General features: G+C 35.8%; 1 protein-coding gene across 2 annotated transcripts in view; it reads right to left on the bottom strand.

The window, feature by feature from the left end:
- Window positions 1-21480, bottom strand: part of PLA2G4A (phospholipase A2, group IVA (cytosolic, calcium-dependent)) — a 154503-nt gene that overhangs the window by 53020 nt on the left and 80003 nt on the right. The window contains exons 6-8 of one of the 2 annotated variants that reach the window (XM_011999161.1): window positions 17843-17880; window positions 14278-14419; window positions 1807-1943 (exon numbers count right to left, since the gene is read on the bottom strand). In XM_011999161.1, the coding sequence (XP_011854551.1) occupies window positions 1807-1943; window positions 14278-14419; window positions 17843-17880 (317 nt within the window). The remainder of the gene's footprint in view (window positions 1-1806; window positions 1944-14277; window positions 14420-17842; window positions 17881-21480) is intronic. The other variant, XM_011999162.1, reaches the window with a different exon arrangement.

Here is a 21480-nt window from a genome sequence, read left to right as displayed (position 1 = left end):
GAAGTCAAGGAAAATAAGAACTTTGCAAATTAAGTGGTCTATGAGTGAAAATTTATTACAAGGAATGAGCAACCTTTTAAGGAAATGAAATAAAAAGGGAAACGCTGATCTTTAAGGAAATAAGACTGTGAAAGATAGAGTAGAAGTATACATATGTGTGTGTGTATGTGTGTGCACATTTAAAGTCCTTTTAATTACTATATATATGTGTGTGTGTGTGTGTATATATATATAAATGTGTGTGCACCCTTAAAATCCTTTTAATTACATTTTACAGGACTTGTTTACTGACAGGAGAATGTAAGAAGATATTGCACCAAATCTATAACCAAAGCAATGACTATAGCTCTAATCAAGCTCACACATACACAATTATATCCCCAAATCAGCACTCAAGGTCTAGTCTTGCTTTATTAGATGAGTTTAAGAAAGTAAACTTCTTACAGTTGTCAGTGATGGACAACAGGGATCTAATAAATAGTGAGTACAAAGAAAGAACACCACTCAAAGAATAATAACAAAATGATTGAGTAGGCGAACTAATGTAAGGGTCCAAGATTTTCTAACACATTACTCATTGAACAGGCAGATGCCTGCTCTTTCCTTCAAGGGAAAGAATAATGATGGGCTACACCCTTCCTTCAGAAGAAATAAATCATTTTGAGGGTACATATAGAGAAGACGGCAACGATGGCTCTACGTTTTTGTTTCATGACTAAATAATCTGATTCAAAACATTTAAGAAACTGTAGATGATTTAAATGTGAAACTCTCTGTAAAATATATAGATGTCCCAGAAAAGAGTGTGGTTTAGTAGAAAGCACTCAGAATAACAGAACAAAAGCCTGAGTCTATATGCTAGCTCTACTAGTGATGTTGGACAAATAATTTGATTTCTAAGTCAAATTTTCTTTAGCATAAAAATGAATAAACTCATACCCTTCTCACAAGATAAAATGACACAGAAACTTTAAAATGCTAGACATATATAATACGATATTCTGATAGATGAGTTTCGCCATGGCTGAATGACTAGAAAGGCCTTTTAAGTCCAAGACAGATCTTTAGTAATAAGGTGATACTCTTACTTGAGACATGTGAGCAAGGACTTTTCATTTGATTTTCAATGTGCTTATGTGAGGTAAGCAAACCAAAAAGTATGTAGTATCTTCTTTGAAAATGTTTTATAAATATATTTGTGAAAACCTACAGGGTACAGGTATTATACATATGGATGTTTTAAGTCTCCACCTAAATTTAGCTGAGTTTAAATACATTTAAAGGACTAATTTCATATTTAGATGAAAATCAATGAAATACATTATATGTCTATATTCAAAAAATTGTTTTCTTTGTTCTGTATACTATGGTATCTTGCATCTTATTCTATTTGCCCTAAAGAAGAAAATGAATATGTAGTGAATCATGTAGACTTAGACGTGTTCACTGAAGGACTACAAATCAGCAAATTATAAGAAGATTAAATTAATTATGGGTGGAGTATGTTGTTCCACTTCTATTTTTATCTAGAATTATTTTCAATTAGTCTTTTTTATTTTATGTTTTAACTACATTTTAAGTTACAAAGTGGCTTAAAAGAAGCAAATTTGCAACAAAAAGTTATTATTAAATATGGATTTGTCTTTTAAAAAATCGTTTAAAGAAGATTGTGGTATCAAACTGGAAAGTTTTGTAATTTAAAGTTAATGATCAATTTTCTAAATCCCCTTTTCTGTCCTAGCGCTTGAGTTAGATACATCCTAAATATTTAAAGTTATAAAACTAAAATTAAAAATGCATACTAACCAGGTGGAGCCAGAAAGACCAGCAATGTAGGTAGCACAATCCAGAATTCCTGATTCGTATAATGCCTTCATCACACCAGAGAATCCCACCATGGCTCGGAAACCCCCACCTGAACCCAATATGGCTACCACAGGCACCTGAAATGATGCAACAGAGAGATTTGTACACAAAGTAAAAATCATAAAATACAGTTCCCTTTAGTCTCAATCTTTATGTTATACATCCCATATTTTGTGCCAAAGAAGTGTAAGTTAACTTCATACTTTAGTAATGCCTAATTTTTTAAAGGAAGAAAATAAGGCCTGGTGCAATGGCTCACACCTGTAATCCCAGCACTTTGGGAGGCCGAGGCAGGTGGATCACCTGAGGTCAGGAGCTTGAGACCAGCCTGACCAACATGGTGAAACCCCATCTCTACTAAAAATACAAAATAAAAAATAGCTGGGCGTGCTGGCAGGCACCTGTAATCCGAGCTACTTGGGAGGCTGAAGCAGGAGACTTGCTTGAACCCAGGAAGCAGATGTTGCAGTGAGCCAAGATCGTGCCATTGCACTCCAGCCTGGGCAACAGAGCAAGACTCCATCTCAAAAAGAAAAAGAAAAGAATGTTTCATATAAGAAAACAAAAAAAAAGCAACGTCTATTAGAAAAAAAAAATTATTAAAATGACCAACTTACTCTGTTTAATAATAATAATACTCTATATTTGTTCAACCTTTTGCAAATTTTTGACTTGCTTTCAGGGACATTGTTTTATTTAACTCTCATAAATCATGTAAGGTGAGCAGAAGGAAAGTATTTGCTGGTTTTGCAGATGAAAGTTGTATACTGATTATGCTACTTGTGTAAGATCTACTAGTTGGTAATTTGTAGTTGAGTAAGCCCCTTGCCTTCCGGTTACATTTACAGAGAGCATCTTTAACATCTGGTGACCGATCTGATGTTAGCAGTAAAAGAGAGGAAGGTGGGTGGTCAGACTTAGGGTTTCTAGCTTTGCTCTTAAGCAGATGATGCTATCATTACCCAGAACAAGAATCCCAAGGCATGAAGTTAGGTGAAGGAAGAAACAGTGTGCTCAGTTTTGGAAATGCTGAAAACACGACATGAATGCATTGTGTTTCAAGTATCGGCACCTGATCCCTGAGTGGCCACTTATCAATATGACGTATACATATATTAATGGAATGATTACTTTACAACCAGAAGGACCAAAAAGATTGTATAGTCATAAGAGATAGTAGTTGTAAGGAAGCCAGATAAGAATTTAGAACAAAGGGGAAGGATTTGAGTTAAGCCTTGAAAGGCGGTTGAGTATATAGGCAGTATAATAATAATAATAATAATAATACTAGCAAACATTTATCCTTTAAATTGGGAAAGAGAAATCTGCAGAGTCCAGATCTTATTAGAGTTAGAGCAGTGAATAGTAGAACACCTAGGACTAAATTCCTGACCCAGAGCTGTACTCTAACAAGTGGTCTCAAATTAAAAAACACTAGGCATCAAACTACATGCAAACTGGAAACCTTATAATGAAAGCACACTCTACAAGTGCAGTGCAATGGAAGGATCTAAATGCCTTTGAACCTGTGTATGTATGTATGTGTATATGTGTGTATGTCTGTGTATCTTTATATAGATGTATATGGGTTTGTATAAACACCATGCTCTCAAACACAGATTTTTAAACTGTAAATAAAGTAAAATATGTAAGTCCTTAAAAGCTTGTCTGGAGGGGGAAATAAAGCTAAGGTAGGAAACTAAAGTACATTATACAGAGGATGAATAGAGTACAATAAAGTATTAGGTGCAGCAGTAGTTATAAGAAAGCTAGATATGAAGTTAGAATGAAAAGGAGGGATTTGAATTCAGCCTTGAAAGGGGGTTGAGTTTGCAGGCAGTATAATAAGAATAATAATAACAATAAAAGCAAGCATTCAGCATTGCTATGTGCTCAGTTCTGGGCCTAGGGTTCAGGTCAAGATAGGCATAAGCAGGAAAGGGTATGTGATTTGGGAACCAAACTACTTGGGGTCTTAGTATTGTAGCAGGTGTATATTAGGGAATTGGGAAAATAGGATTATGAAGGGCATTGAGGAAAAGCAATTTCAAGATTAATACTGTAAAACATGGAAGGTTGTTCGTATTCAAAAAATATTTGGGGGCATTTGAGTCTAGGTATGGTTAATTGTAGCATTGTATTATTAAAAATAACCAATCCAATACAAATCAGGTAGTTCAGAATAGAGAAAAAAAATTCTTAGTAGCAGATCATACTGTTCATTTCAACACACAGCAAACAGCCTGCACTGTTATTCAACGTGAGGTTTAATAAGATAAACTAGAAAAATGAACTTAAGAGCTTCTCTAATCCCGAGAAAACAACCTCCCAGATGTACTTCTTCAAATGGCAACAGTGCGACACACACTGAAGATGCATATGGTACATTGCTTGGAATTTTCTGGAAACAGCCTCCTGTTAAACTGCAATTCATGCGTTAGGTAACCTACTGTTCTCATTATCGCTTTGAAGTAATTCTGAAGGAGGTTTTCAGGTCACGGTTTTAATTCAGATACTTCTGTTGTCATCAGGGGAAGGAAAATGTCAGATATTTGTATATAAAGTTGAATAATCAAATAATTGACTGTGCAGATTATAATTACCTTCATTTGTTAAGTATGCATTTATATTATATCATTTAATTTTCATAACCTATCAGTACATATTATTACTCCGTTTGTTTGTTTGTTTTGTTTTTGAGACAGGGTCTCTCTCTCACCCACACTGGAGTCTCTCTCTGTCACTCAGGTTGGAGTGTACTGGCATAGAGATGGGGATTTGCCGTGTTGCCTAAGCCTCCCAACGTGCTGGGATTACAAGCATGGGCCACCACACTGGGCCTATAACCCCATTTTTAAAAATAAAGCAATTTAAACACAAAGAACATATTTTTTTCCAATGTCACAAAGCTAGAAAGTAGTATTTGGAGTCAAAGTTGGGTCTGCCATATAACAAAGCTATTATTTCACTATGCTCTACTTTGTCTCTCAAAACAAATAGCCCCTACTTTTCCCCAACTAATGCTGTGTCCTAAGGCCAAGAAAATCCTCTGTGCTCAGTTTACTTATTATAAAAGTATCGATCTTGATATACTAATGTAGAAAAATAATGATCTTGAAGCTTTTAGTGACTCGTAACATTCTAGATTCTGTAACACCTACAGTAACATGAATTATAAAACTATAAAATTATAACTATGAACTATAACAAAGAATGGGAAATTAGATTTGTCAAGAACATATCGTATGTGCCTTGCACTCTCTCACGGACACTCTCACACAATTGATTTCATTTACTCTTCCCAGCTCTCAAAAGGAAATCATTGTTTGTTTCATTTTTCAAGTGAGGAGTGCAGATAACACCTAATAGCTAATAAGTAGTACAACCAGGATTTGAGCTGAGGTATGTCTGGCACCAAAATTCCTTGCTCTTTCCTTTGTCATTGCTCAGAAAGAAAGGGGTAACCTTTACGGAGTGAAAGCACTGATGCTTAGTCAAACTATATTTCAAATTATGTATCACTTCAAATAACGTCAGGACAATTTTACATAATAAACAAAGATTAAGTTTGGAGTTTTAATAGTCTTGCTCATTCTGAAATAATGTTCAAAGAAATAATACGAAAGTTATATGGTTCAGCTGTTAGTCATAGCTCTAATTCTAAGAGAATCAAATATGTGTTCCTGAGAAGGTTTGGGGTTATATTTGGACCTAGTATCACTAATATTTAGATATAAATGATGTCAATAAATATTTCTCATACTTCCTTCATAGGATTATGGGAAATGAGTTTTTGCTTACCAAAAACTTTGTGTTTTGATTTAATTATCCTGGTACATAAACTTACTGACATTATTAATTGCCTCCCTTTCAAAAGAAAATTCTGAAGTATTCAAGAATATTTTTATTTGTCATAGAGAGTTAGATAAATACATTTCTCTCCTTCGCCCCCATATTAGTCAGGGTTCTTCAAAGAAACAGAACCAACAGGATGAGTAGATATATAGACAGAGATTTATTATAATGAATTGTCTCACACCATTGAGACCAGATGAGTCCAAATCTGCAAAATGAGCTGGCGAGCTCCACACCCAGGAGAGCCTATGGTGCAGATGGAAGTCCAAGGGAAGTCGGCTGGAGAATTCCCTCCTGCTCAGTGAGGCAAGCCTTTTTGTCATATTCAGGCCTTGAATGGATTGGATGAGGCCCACCCACATTATAAAAGTAAGGATAATCTGCTTATTCAAAGTAAGCAACAACATCGGCAGCAAATCTAGCACTTGCTCTTACATGCCTCTCCATTGCTTCTGACATGCGGACATTTGCTTGCCTCTCCCGGACCCTATTTCCCTCACAGCTTCTATTTCTCAGCAGTCAAGGGCTTTGAGCCCCTCAGAGTGCACCACCTTGCTGACTGCAGTCTGGGCCCCTTGGACATCTAACCTACTCTCTAGACCAGTTAGACCAATTTCCAGCTCTGTTGTATTCCGTGGCTGTTTATATCCCACCACTTCCTCAGATAAGAAAAATTCAGCTCCATTTCTTGATTCCTGAAACCTGACCCTTGCAAGCCCAGGCCTGCTCAGTTCCTGTTCCTATACTCCACTAAAGGGAGCCCTCCACTGCCTGTCTTTCGATCTTTACCATCTGAAAGAGGAATAAAGATTGATAGTACAGAGTGCCATTGTCAGAATGAAGGTGAAAAGAGATGGGAAAATATTCTCGATGAAGGAAAGCAGAAAAACGGGAATGGCAATGCTTATTGACAACTCAAGGTTGATCTCTCTTATCTCCTTCAGAAACTGTCTTGCTCTGCCTCTCCCTCCCCAACAAGATGATCCCTGTTTCTCTGGCCTTTCACTTAACTTACATGACAAATGTAAGTACCAAGTGGCACTCGGAGAATTAATTACTTAAGGCCCATATTTTACTTCTATTTTCATCCAAAGCTGTCTATTTGTTTAAACTGAAATATGGTCCTTATAGTCTTCCTTAAGAAAAAGTATTATCTCTTTTATACTCTGACAACAAGAAGAATCTTTTCTACTTTCATTTCTTTACTACTCTAATTCCAGATTATACTCCCCCAACCAACCTTGTTATGTTATATATAGCTAGTTTTTAGGGGACCTAGAGACTGGATAGTAACATTTCACTTCATAGACACAACCACAATCTGAAAACTTCATCTGACCAAAAACTATTTTAGAACAAGAACATTTTAAAAAGTGGCTTCTGAACTACCAAAATACACCAAAAATCCCCATACACAAAGTCATGTATCTTGCTCAAAGAAAAGATCTTAGCCCTCTTCTCATAAAGAAATTATATTAATTAGAGACACTGTTCTAATAGCAAGTTTGTTTATCAGATTTGAATTCCAGAGCAACAAAGTTGAAAGAGAAAAGGGCAGTGTGAAGAAGTCACTTCAAGCGGCCACACAGGGCACAGAACAGTGGCAGCTGAATGCAAAGGAAGCAGGCCTGAGAATGCCCAAATTGGTTCAGTCGGAGCAAGAAATTACACATTTCAGGAAGATTTCCATCTACATAAACAAAATCAATAATTTTTTAAAAAAATCTCAGTACTTAAGAGAATAAACTCTTAGACTTTAAAAAACCTTAACTATTTGACTAGTTCAGTATACAGGCAGGAAAACTAATTTAAAAAACTAGGCCATGGTAAATTTAACAATTATTGACAACGAGTGTTATGCCACAGAATGGCAGCACCCAAGAATATGTATAATATTACTGTTTTACTGAGCAACTATTATGCGCCCCTATACATTTTGCTGGACACTTTATGAGCATCAGTACTTATCCCCTTACCCCAACAGGAGACATTGTCATCATTTTACAAGTGAAGCACAAAGGTAAAACAAAGTTTCCAAATATATACTGCCCAAATTCATTCAACATTTAATTCAACGTTGAGGTCTAACCTGGATACTGTCTGTTTGTATTGAGATGAATAGGACTGTTCTCGTTCGTTGTGCAAACTGCCACAACAGCCCACTCTTCCATACCTTAAGGAGGCCAACTGGCCAGTACTGAACAGAAAGTGAAGACTTTGATAGGGGACAAAGGATGTGGAAAGTTAAGAGATCCAAGAAGTATCATAAAAATAGAAAAATATTACTTTTGTTATGGGAAAGGGTGGTGCTGATAACTTCTAAACTGATTATTTCTGCCGAGAGAGAACAGTGTGGACTGAAACCAAGAAAAGCAACAACAAAAGTTTTAATTTCATAAATGACTTCCAAACACATGAATTTAATATTTTTTGAAGGACAGCACAGAGAAAAAGCATAATTACCTCACTCCCCATCTGTTGCAGAAAAGTTATTTTACCGTCATTTGTATGAACATGAAGCGAAGTTATATTTTCCCAGGAAGGCTTACTAATCCTTTCCACAGAAGGAGGAGTGACTAGAGGTGGCAGCAGAAATTTACTTTTTGAAAATAAGAACCTAAGAAAAAATGCCAGCCAGTGTGTCCTACATGAATTTCTAACTCAAGAGTCTAAGCCAAGATCTCATCAAAACCTTCTCCTTAACCAGTGTTTCCCTAGCAACCTGATACTGGTGTTCCTGTTTCAAAACTGTGACCTCTCTCTCTAGCAAATCTACTCCATGCATGCAAAGACTAAATCTGTGCCCTGCTACATACAACAAAATATTCACCAAGGATCTACCATACTAGGAACCATGCTAGGTGTTTGAAATATAGAAATGAATAACACAGATATTGTCCTGGCCCTCACAAAACTTAAATTCTAATGGGGAAAACAGTCACACTCACCAATATTTTTACAAGAAGTTTTTTTTAAGTACAAGCATGGGAAATGATGAGAAGAGAATGTTCATATATGCCATGAGAGAGTATACTGAGAGAACTAATTTAGACTTAGGGGTAAGGAGGGAGGAGATGATTTGGGAGAGTCTCAGAAGAAATTATCTGTGTGCTCATTAAAGAATAGGAGAGTGTTAGCTAAAAGTGGGGTGAAGTGGAGAGAGGGGTTGTATAGGGGAAGCCTATTGCGGTGAGAGGAAGCACTGTACGGGAGACCTCCAACCGGGAAAAGATTCTGCAGAGACAGAGAACTAAGAGGTGCTTACTGGGAGGGAGTAGAGAAATTTGGGATAAATTGGCAAAAATGAAGCTAGAAAGAAGCTATGGAGCTAAGAGTCTAAGAGCAGTGGAAGGATTTTACGCTTGGGACGGACTGAATTAGATTTCTGTTTTGAGACGTTCACTCTGAATTCATTATAAAAAGAAAGTGGGAAGAGGGAAGACAAGTACAAGTCCTCTAAATACACAAACATATGTAAGTCCTCTCTATACAAGGCACAGAGAAAGACAAGACATTGCGTTCAGATTTAGATAGGCTGAGTTTGAGATGCTGGGAGGAATACATGTAAAGAAATCAAGTAAGTGTCTAGATACTTAGGTCTGAAGCTCAGAAGAGCGGTTCTAAGTTGTTGATATGCATGTCCCTAGCACACAGGTGTTGGGCGACATCATAGGCCAGAGAGAAATTTCTTGTTGTTGTTGTTGTTGTTGTTGTTGTTGTTTGAGACAAGGTCTCACTTCGTCACCTAAGCTAGAGTACAGTGGCACCATCTTGGCTCACTGCAGCCCCTACTTCCTGGGTTCAAGTGATCCTCCTGCCTCAGCCTCCCTAGTAGCTAGGACTACGGGTGCACACCACCACATCTAATTTTTTTGTATTTTTTGTAGACATGGGTTTTCACCATGTTGACCGGGCCGGTTTTGATCCTCCTGCCTCGGCCTCCCAAAATGCTGGGATTACAGGTGAGAGCCACCATACCCTGACTCAGAATCCTAGATTTAAATCTCAATTGCCTAAAAAAACATATTTCTCACGGAGCATGGTGGCATGCACCCCATAGTCCCAGCACTTTGGGAGGTCGAGGCAGGAGGATCACTTGAACCCAAGAAATCGAGGCTTCAGTGAGCCAAGATGGTGCCGCTGCACTGCAGCCTGAATGACAAAGCGAAACTGTCTCAAAACATGAAAGAAAGAACTAGAATGAGGAGAAAGAGGACCTAGGACTATGACTTGAGGAACTACTATAGGTAAGGAATGCTCAGATGAAGAAGAGCTGGTAAAGAACACCAAAGAGGCATGACGAAGACCATGAAAAGGGAGTAAGTGAAGAGTAGACAATGTTTCGAAATGTAAGGAGACATCTGTCATTTGCAGCTGTAAGGTTAGTTAAGATAGGGCAAGAACAAGACCCTGTGCATTTATTAGTACTGGTGTCTAAAGGAGGTAGAATAAGTTTGTATAGAAAATGTTGGAAACGTTTGTGAAGGTAAGGAGAGAAATAGAGCAGAAAGGAGGAGAGAATACAGAATCCAGGAAATGTTTTTTGTTCTTTATTTTCTTTTTATATCTGAGTTTAGAACATGTTTATATTTTTATAGGAAATATCCACACGGAGGTAGATGCTGACAATACAGGTTGAGAGTGATCTGGGAAAATATGAATAACAGATATATTGGGGTTCTCAAGAGGAGCTTCGGATCCATATCTGATGGATATCTGCATTTGAAAGCAAAGGGAGTATTTTTTCTATTGGACTAGGAGGCAGGTTGCAAAGGACAGGCATCGGTTGTGGAGTATGTCAATTTTATAGCAAGAAATGAAGGATTTGTCATCTCCTAACTTTTTATTTCTCTATCATTAGGAGAGAAGTCCATCTGTTGTGAGGGAAACAAGAAGTAGTCAGCCATTAACAGTAAAGAAAATAATTGTTGCAAATAAAATAGAAAGAAATTAGGCAGGGAAACTCTGAGATTGCAAGGCATGATCTCTCAAATAAAGTTGACAATCATGACTTACAAGAAATATGAATTTCCTCCTTTTTCCTCCAGCAAGCTCATACCTCAAGGCATGGCCAACTGTCTTCAACTCTAAACGACATTTCTATCATCTCTGCTGCAGAGAGTGAGTCATCCTCTTGTGATCACTTGCATCCCTCAGTTCACACCTCTTTATTAAGAACTTAACACATCATGGGTTTTGTTTGCTTAAATATCATTCTTCCAAAGAAGGCTTTAAAATCACTAAGGAAAGTAACTCCTCAGGGCTAGCCATCTCAGCTTTATTCTTCTCTAGCGCTTAGCACAGTATTTCAATAAATTACAAATGTTAGAAATGAAAAGAATTTGTAAAATCATTTTTCTGTTTTGAGGGTATACCAATACCAAATAAGGATGGCAACAAAAAGAAAAATGTTATAGAACTGCTACTGAAAAGTTATCTCTATTAAAAGAAACACACGTACACACATTAAAACCTTCAGAGAAGCTATACATTTCTGAATAATGTATAGAGAAGACAGTTTTTTCAAGAACTAATTAGCCTGATGTGATAAACAATCACAAGTTCTAACAAGGATCTACTGTGGTGACAAGAAAGATACAGGATTTGGCCAGGCATGGTGGCTTGTGCTTGTAATCCCAGCACTTTGGCAGGCAGAAGTGTAAGGATTGCTTGAGCCCAGGAGTTTGAGACCAACCTGGGAAATATAGCAAGATCTCATCTCTAGAAAAAAAATTATATATATATAATTTTATATATATATGTGTGTGTGTGTATATATGTGTGTGTGTGTATATATATGTGTGTGTGTGTATATATATATAAATATAAATTTTCTGGGTGTAGTGGTATGCACCCATAGTCCTGGCTGCTTAGGAGGCTGAGGCAAGAGGATCACTAGAGCCCAGGAGTTTGATGATGCAGTGAGCTATGACTGTCCCACTGCACTCCTGCCTGGGCAACAAAGCAAGATCTTGTCTCTAAAAACAAAAACAAAAACAAAACAAAAGATGCAGGATTAAAGAAAAGTCTCTCTCTTTTTAACATAAACTTAAATGAAGGTTTCCTTAGTTTTCTTTAAGCAAAACTTCCCCTTAAGCAGCATCTCATCTTAGAGTCTGCTCCCATAACAACACAAATCACTCTAGCATCAGTAGGTTGGCTTTTGAACCCTACCCCCACCTAAAACATATTTGCAAATCTTCAACCACATGTGGGATGGGGTGATCATTTGGCTCCCTTACTCAGAATTTATGTCTCGTTTCCAACTGTATTCCGCCTTTAATTTGCAATAATCTCAAATTCCTACAAGAATGAATTCCAAGAAATTAATTTACTTATGAAATTATTTTAGGAAAAATTTAATGAAATTAATTCCTACAAGAAATAATTCAAGAGTGTATAAGACTATGCACATATATGTTTACTTATGTATTTAATTAAAATATTATTTTTATGAAAATAAATTATATTCATTTGACATATTCAATTAACAGGAAAGCTCAACTAAATAAATAAGTAAAAGATTACCTGATATGCCACTAACAAGAAACTTCATTATCATTTGATGAGCATCATTGCAGCAATTAATCTTTGTAGGTTTCAGATAGAAAGATGGACAGATATACAGAGAGAAAAATAGATAAGTAGATTAGGTAGGTGAATGATAGATACATAGATGAAATAAATGATGGATAGATAGCCAAAAAGTAGATTATAAGATATATGATTGAATAATAAAGGATGTTACATTTTCCTGGAATTTAAGGAAAGAAAAAGCAAAGTACAATTGAAGGATTTTACTTTCAATATTTGTTTATATTTATAATCCAGTATTTCTCCATAATTAGGATTATAAATCATTTCTTCATCTTAATGATTTTTATAATCCTAATTATAGAGAAATATTAGAATACAAATATATTATAAGCAAATATTGAAAGTAGGATCCTTCAATTTGGTCAATTTTAAATATCATTAAACTCTACTACAAAATATAAAGAATTTGGAACATTTTCTTTTTTCTCCCCATCACATGTGACTACATTTGTTAATCGCATCATCATTAACAAGATTTATGGCGTTTTCTTCTTGTTCTATAATGATGATTTCCACAGTTTAATTTTAGCCTACATTTAAATTAATTAATTTTAATCCTTTTATATTTTAGACTAAATTTTTCCTATTGATAAAATAAATACCATTTCATGCATAAGTATGCCTTTTTGAAATACATATATTTAAATAAGTAAATAAAATGTGGTACATCCAGATGATGGAATAATATTTAGTACTAAAATAAAATGCACTATCTAAACGATGAAAAGACATGGAGGAAACTTAAATTCATATTACTAAGTGAAAGAAGCCTATCTGGAAAGGCTACATACTGTATGATTCCAACTATACGACATTAGGCAAACTGACAAAAGGCAAAGCTATGGAGACAGTAAAAGTATCAGTGGTCTTGGGGTAGGGATTAGAGATGAATAGGTGGAGCACAGAGGATTTTTAGGACAGTGAACTACTATGTATGATACTATGATGGTGGATGCATGTCATTACACATTTGTCCAAACCCCATAGAATGTAGACCACCAACAGTGAACCTAACGTAAACTATGGACCTGGGTGATACTGATGTGTCACTATGGGTTCATTGATTGTAACAAATGTACTACTCTGGTGTGGGATGTTGATAGTTGGGGAGTATAATGGTTAATTATATTTATCAGCCTGACCAGACTAAAGGATACTCAGATCACTAGAAAAACATTCTTTCTGGGGGTGCTCATGAGGGTGTTTTCCAAAGAAAAACATGTGAATCAGCACACTGAGTAAAGAAGACCCACCCTCGCCAATGGGTGCACACATCATTCCATCCTTGGAGGGCCTGAGGTGAACAAAAAGGTGGAAGGCGAGCAATTGTCTCTCTGTCCTTGAGCTGAGACATCCCCTTTCTCCTGCCCTTAGACATTGTTGCTGTGGGTTCTCCTACCTTCAGACTTCAAGACTCCCACCTCCCCCTCCAACTGCCCAGCCTCTGACTGGGAGTTACTCCATTGGTGCATCTTTGTCTTGGACGAAATTGCACCACTGACTTTCCTGGTTCTTCAGTGTGCAGACGGTATATCATGGGACTGCCTGGCCTCCATAATCATGTAAGCCAAGTTTCATAATAAATCTCTTCATATCTACTGTGTATATCTTTTGGTTCTGTTTCTCTGGAGAACCTGACTAAACTTGGGAGGTTGTGCAGGGAGAAGAAGCATATTGGAACTCTCTGTGCTTTTGGCTCAATTTTGTTGTGAACTTAACACTGCTCTAAAATATAAAGTAAAAATAAAAACTATAGCTGATAAATGTTCCCAACTAAGGCACTATTTGTGATGACCTTCCTCAAAGAGTTTTCATTTACAAATCACTTACCTTACCTTAAAAAACTAAAGGAATAACGCTCAATCTCAATATTGCCGTATTTGGGTAAAGTTCTTGGGGAAATTGTCCAAGATAAATTATTATTAAAGTATAGCAACACTTGAAAAATTTCCAACTCACATCACGTGCAGAATTCAATCCTTCACTATTCTTTGGACCCAAGAGTTTCTTCATGCTCTCCCTTATGTTTTCTTTTCTCTGTTGTCTGAAAGTCTTCTCCTGATCACACAGAGCCATACTAAATCGTAGGTCTGGGCATGAGCTGTAATACCAAACAGATTAAAGTCATGAGCCAATGCTCCCAGTGGTCTGGTTTTCCATCCAGCCGGCTCTTCCAAGTCCCTAGGAGCCACACTGATACATGCTGACTGCTTCCCTCAAGCCATTTTCTAAGCAGGGACCTAAAATAAGAGGATAAAATGACGGCTATCTTAAAGCAGCATTTTCCACGCCATGTTTTTAGAGAAAAAGGACTTTTCAATGCTTCAGATAAACAAGCAAACAAACAGCCCCTGATAGGTTGAATATTATAACAAAGACTGGGAAGTGCTTCAGTAAAGAACCCTGTTTATATTTGTTTGGCACAGGATCACCCAAACTTACTTGACCAAGAATTCCTTCCCTTATCTCTCCACCCTTCACTATTCCACCATGATAATTACTTTCTAACATCCCAAAGAGCCAGCATTCTGAGGAACATATTTGCAGAAATATTGTCTTAATTAATTGCCTTGTCTAAGGGATGCCCCCCTCTAACAAAGAAAATAACTTCTAATCACAGAACTTGAGATAACCACAAATAAGTGTACAACTAGAGGACTTTAGAACCCTTTAAATTATATATACGTTATCTTGCTAATAAAGGCAGTAGCAATTTCTCTACACTATGCCAGAAACCACATTAGGTATTACATATGAATCATTGCAAGAATGATGGGAGTAATCACTACACATTATTATACAATATATTGTTATATACTACAGCTTTATAAATTAGAAAACTATGGCTCTGAGAGGTTAGGATCACATAGTAAACATGTGATGTACTTTCACCATGCCACATATAAGAAATATCTTAATACTGAAGTCTAAATACCAACCACTGAATTTAAAAATACTTTTAAAAAATCTGTCAGCCTACGTTGGAATGTGAATAAATCCAAAATGTAGAAGTCAAGAATTATCACCAATAAAATATGTCTCTTTACCATTCATAAAAGGCCTTACCTTAATTGTAAATAAATTTTAAATCTCATTGCTGTTAGTTCAGTATATTTCTTCCTTGTAAAATACAGAATGAGACTGCTAAGCCTCTGAGCTGTGTTCCTTATGGTCATAGTTGATCATTACAAATAATAGTTTAATTACTACTTCCCCAAGGATAAATATAGGTACCTCCCAAACGAGAAAGTATAATTAATAACAAAAAATTAATTTCACTAGTGAATTTATTAATGATACTATTATTAAAATGACTGATATGAAAATATTTTAAATACTTATTTTCTAGTGCTACAACGGTAAAATAACACTAATATTCTCATGCATCAATTTTGGGAATATAAATTTGTTAAAAAGCAATTAAGCAGTATTCAAATTAGGCATATTAGCAATATGGCATATTCAAAAATAAATAGAATATAGATTCCTTTTGACCTAATAATTCTATTTCTGGAGAGCTATTTTAAGGGAAGTAATGAAAAATTTTTAAAGATAATTTAAAGAAATGGTTGCTGGACTGTATATAAAAGTACTGGGTTACATAATTATTAAATTTGATTTTGGAAATTATGTAACAAGGGGGAAAATAGTAAGACAGTGAGTTAACATTTTTTAAGTCTAGTCTTGGGCTACACTCTTTTTCTATTACTATTCTTTATAATGACGTATTAGGTTAGGTATCTTCTGAACACTATAAGAAATTAAAATCTTACCTGTGCCGTTGCCTCTATGAAACCTCCTCAACTTTATTTCATTTTCTGCTCCTTAAAGGTAATCACTACTTAAATTTAATCCTTATCATACTAATATATTTGTTGATAATTTTGTAATATATATTTATGTTCTTAAGATAGTCATTTTGCAGGATTTTAGTTTTGTTATAAGTGTTATCAGTGGAAATTTTTTTTCCAATGAACACTTTTTTTTCACAGTAGATATGCTTAGAAAGTATTCTTTTCTTATTTTACCAGTGAGTAAAAAAGTGATTAGAAATCTATCAATCATTAACATAATTAGCAAGTGGTAGATTTAAATCTAGGTCTTATTGTTCTGGAAGCCATGTTCTCTCTAATATACTGTGCTGTTATATATAATTGTTAAAAATGAATCATGATTTTTAAAAAAATTTGAACAGTATAATGACCTAGATGTTTTAAGGATATCAGTTTTTAAAATCTGGAGGAAAATTCAAAAACTTCTGAGTAATTTTATAAATTCAGTAATAGAATTATGGCTAATTTACTTCTCTTTTTATGTATTTTTTTAACTTTCTAATTAATTCTTTCCTGATTTTATGTTAGTTTTAATAGAAGACATGACATGAAAAAATTTTCTTTGAATAAATTGAATTTTTCTTTGAAAACAGTTTTTATTCTAGAGCTGACATAAAATAATATATATAAAAAAGAAATTTTTAATATTATAAAAATATGACCCTAATTACCTCAGTGAAGACTATTCCCCATTAAACAAAAGCATTACTTCCATAGTCAGTCAAATAACAAGTGTTTCTAATCTCATGCCAAAATATACCACTTTTAAGCAAGAATGAACTTAACACAAAATAATGCAAACAATAACTTGGACTATCCTTTGATATTTGCTGACATATATTAATAGGTTATGGAAATTTATGCCAATCATTTACTAAGTCAAATCCACATGTTCCAGGGATCAGAATATAATAAATAAATGCCTAAACCCAATGTGTGCATTATCATACATTTGCCAAATCACCAGATGTGAAAATTTTAAATTAGTTTTCGTGGTATTTGTGTACAATATGTACTAGTAACTTTGGTCAAATCAAGTTCAACAGGGAAGTTCAAGGAGATGCAGAGAGGTTAAGGGAACTCATTATTACATCAGAGGTCAGTTAGATCAAGGCAGACTTGCCTCCCCTAAAATTCGCCATTTGAAAATCAGTACATGATTTCCTAACGTTCATTTTTGGAGGCCATTTTGAAAGAGCAGTATGCTTCATGGAACGTTATTAGTAGTAGTCTGGCTGGGTCACTATGAACAAAATCAGTCTCAATTTTCAGTTTTTCATCTATAAAAATTATTACAGTTTCCTGTTTATGTTCACTTCTATGTTTTTGAATATCTACCTCAATCAACAATAGAAGATGCGCTTAAATAACTGCATTCATTTCTATGGGGATAGATGTACGACTAGAGGGAGCACTCTTTTGAAAAGCACTTATTCTGACATTATTATATGACCATGAAACTATTGGAAAAATAAGCAAAGTATATGAAAATATAAGAATAATGACTATAAGAATATGTTTGTAAAGATTTTGTAGATATTAACAGATAACTAAAAAAAGCAAAGTAAACATAACGCTCTTCTACATATTCAAAGCTGCAGAATTATATATATATAAAATTCTTTAACAATTAAAAAAAAATTAGTGCATCACTCACAGTATTTCTCATCTAGCTAAATAAATGCACTTACCAAACTTCAAGAGACATTTCTAGAATCATTTCAGTGACCTAAAAAAAGACATATTAATCAGATTAGGTCATAAAGTAGATGTGTGTTTTATATAATGGAAACAAACTCAAAATAATTTTTGAGTGCCAGATTATTTTTAATCTAAAAAAACAAAACCCTAAAAATAAAAGTAACACAGCTCCATGAAGACCCTAAACTACAGACGCAATTCAGTAAACCAACTTTTTGGTATTTTTTTAATAAGTCTACTTAGTAAGTCATTTTAGCAAACACAAGAATTATCTCTGCCTGGGTTGTTTTCCTCCCTCAGTAAAATAAAGTAGCTCACCACAATTACTATTTACAAAACATAAAAAGTGCCTGAGATATAAAAACTACTGAGATGTTGTGTCTATTATTTAGGAGCTGCCTCAAGCCACAAAATCAGAAGCTGTAACAGCCCAGAGGTTAGAATCAGCCTGGGTGAAAGTTCACACATGTGTATTTGAGACAAGTGCAGGCTGTAGTAACCTGGAAATACAACACCCACGCATGGTGGGCAGTAGACCTAGGGTCCAGCCAACTGTGGTTGACTCAGGAAATATCTACTAATGAGATCTGAAGCCTCCGGTTTTTATTTATTTCAACACTATTTGAGGCTATCAAACATATTGAAGGATGGCATCCTGCCAGAGAGACAATTTTTGTCTAAAGGAAAAGAAAATGACTAATATCCACTTAAGATATTAAGAGTTGTTTTTCCAGAGACTGTAAATCTGTTGTACAGAAAGACCTTCTCAATATTATCCCTGGAATTAGCTATGAAAAATGCAGCTGTAGATTGTTATGAAAACCAAATGAGAAAATGCTTTGAAAGTTGTTACACAGTTGTAAACGTGTTATTATTCTTATTGTATCGGGTTACTGTAAGAACATAGAGCTAACTTGTTCAATAAGTTCAAGTAGAACAAAACTAGGATATACCTCTTGAAATGTGAAGAAGAAATTTTTAGAATCAACATAAAATGCTATAGATTATTAGATTTACCCTTGTGAGTTTCAAGGAAAGGAAAAACACAAACTAGAAGGAGATTTCCAAAAGGTTAAAATAAGTTCATTCAGATGATTGATTCTCAGAGCTGAATTTTATGAGTAAGAAAAAGGTATTGAAATCATCTATACAAAAATTTTCCTCTCTCACTAAACTGTAAGCTCTGTCTTATATAGGTTCTTATTACTGGTTCATTGTATAGTATTTGGCATACAACAGATAACACATATTTGTCAAATTACTGTTCGCCTGTGTGTGTGTGTGTGTGTGTGTGTGTGTGTGTGTGTGTGTGTATCTGAGGAGGAGGGCATCAGGCAATCTTTTCTCATCAAGAAATAGTTGATTACTATTGGAGACAAACTCATGGGATGGTCTGAACCAGACAGCAGTTCCTATATATAGAATACTCTGAATATTCATTAATCAAAGAAGCATATACATATTTTTAAAGTTAATAAAGTAATTGAGAATCCTAGGACAAATGGAATAATGCATGCCCAGATGAAAGTAACGTCAAAGGGTGATTGGCTACCAAACAGGGAATGCAATTTAGAAGAAAACAAGATATGGGTAAAGCATGGTCTGTATTTTTTTTCAAGAAATACGTAAAAATTGCCCCTTGAAATGATACTAGATTTAATGTTTTTATCTCCAGAAGGTAAAGCCATCATGAGTGGATGGAAATAACATGAACAATATTACAACTCTATGTAGAGTTTTCTAATAAATGGAAAGATTCAAGGCCTCTTTCGTTGTGCCACCTCATGACAGAAAGTGTTCAAGACAATGCTGCTTCCCAGCAGGCAGGTCTTCAAGCAATTTATAAATTACATATCCAATGTTTGGCCAGGTGTGGTGGCTCACACCTGTAATCCCAGCACTTTGGGAGACTAAGGCAGGTGGATCACCTGATGTCAGGAGTTCAAGACCAGCCTGGCTAACATGGTGAAATCTCATCTCTATTAAAAATACAAAAATTAGCCAGGCACAGTGGCGCATGCTTGTAATCTCAGCTGCTCAGGAGGCTGAGGTAGGACAGTCACTTGAACTCAGGAGGCAGAGGTTGCAGTGAACCGAGATCACGACACTGCACTCCAGCCTAGGCAACGAGAATGAAGATTCTGTCTCAAAAAAGAAGAAGAAAATATATATATATATAATGCTTGAATATATCCAATGCCTGTTTGTTCTGACAGCTCCATGAATAAGAGGAAAATCAACCATGCTGCATTTATAGTTAAATTTGTCTTCTCCATTAGCACGCACTTTCTGTATCTACATTTCTTGGCTAAGACATTCGTGATCCTGGATGGACTGACAAGACTCTTTAAACAAAGGCAGGATAAAGGAAGAGAAAGCACAGGATTTTTCTGACAGTTTGAATGTTACAGGCTGTGCTGCTAAGGTTCTTGTCACACGGATTAGGATCCTCACTTCCACACTGCCCAAGGGGGTCACCCACAACCAGGAGGAAATTTAAAACACTCTTACTGGGTGCACGATGTTCAGACATGCTATGTATGATAAGCTTGATGTTTGCAATCTCTCTGCACCTTTTACCTAGAACATGCCATTCAGATAAAAACATGTACTTCCTGTGAGGCATTAAACAATTACTCTCAACTTCTTCCCACACACTGCATAAAGCATCTCTGCATTACAGGCTTCCACGCTGCTTGTATTATCAAGACAATTACAAAGAAGAATGACCACCTCTTCCAGGCTTGCCCCAACACCCTAATACCTAGCTAGGAACTAGAACTAATTAGAACTCCACCTTTTTTAGGAAGGAGTAGGCTGTGTCGACATGTATTCTTGTGAAAAGCAGCAATGTCATCTTTGAATTCCCCAGTGGAAAGCAATTTTAGATTTTTACAATTGGAGATTTTCAGTTACAGGAGGGTGGGCAGAACTGGAGGAGACAAACTATAAAAACTAAAAGCCATTTCAGCCTTCAAATAATTTTTAAAGGATCTAACCTATGAATTATCTTGAAAACTTTCCACAGTCATTTTGAAATAATGAAGCTTAAAGCAACAAGCATAGTGCCTGACAATAAGGAAGTCCTTTAAAACAGCAGTCCCCAACCTTTATGGCACCAGGGAGCAGTTTTGTGGAAGACAATTGTAACGTGGACCAGGGTGGCGGGGTGGGAGGGGGCATGGTTTCGTGATTCAAGTGCATTACATTTATTGTGCACTTTATTTATATTATTATTACACTGGAATATATAATGAAATAATTATACAACTCACCATAATGTACACAGTGGGAGCCCTGAGCTTGTTTTCCTGCAACTAGGCCTTCCACTGGGGGTGAAGGGGGACAGTGACAGATCCTTAGGCATTAGATTCTCATAAGGAGCATGAACCTAGATCCTTCACACGTGTAGTTCACAATAGGGTTCACGTTCCTGTGAGAATGTAATGCCACCGCTGATCTGACACGAGGCAGAGCAGCAATGTGATGGGGAGCGACTGTAAATACTAATGAAGCTTTGCTCCTTTGCCCAACTCTCACCTCCTGCTGTGCAGCCTAGGTCCTAACTTGTCGTAGACCAGAACCAGGGGTTGGGGACCCCTGCTTTAAAATGATTATTACAAAAAAG

Source organism: Mandrillus leucophaeus, unplaced genomic scaffold (genome assembly GCF_000951045.1).
Source record: "Mandrillus leucophaeus isolate KB7577 unplaced genomic scaffold, Mleu.le_1.0 Scaffold584, whole genome shotgun sequence".
NCBI lineage: Eukaryota > Metazoa > Chordata > Mammalia > Primates > Cercopithecidae > Mandrillus > Mandrillus leucophaeus.
Note: the sequence above shows the minus strand (reverse complement) of the source record. Positions and strands in the feature narration are given on the sequence as shown.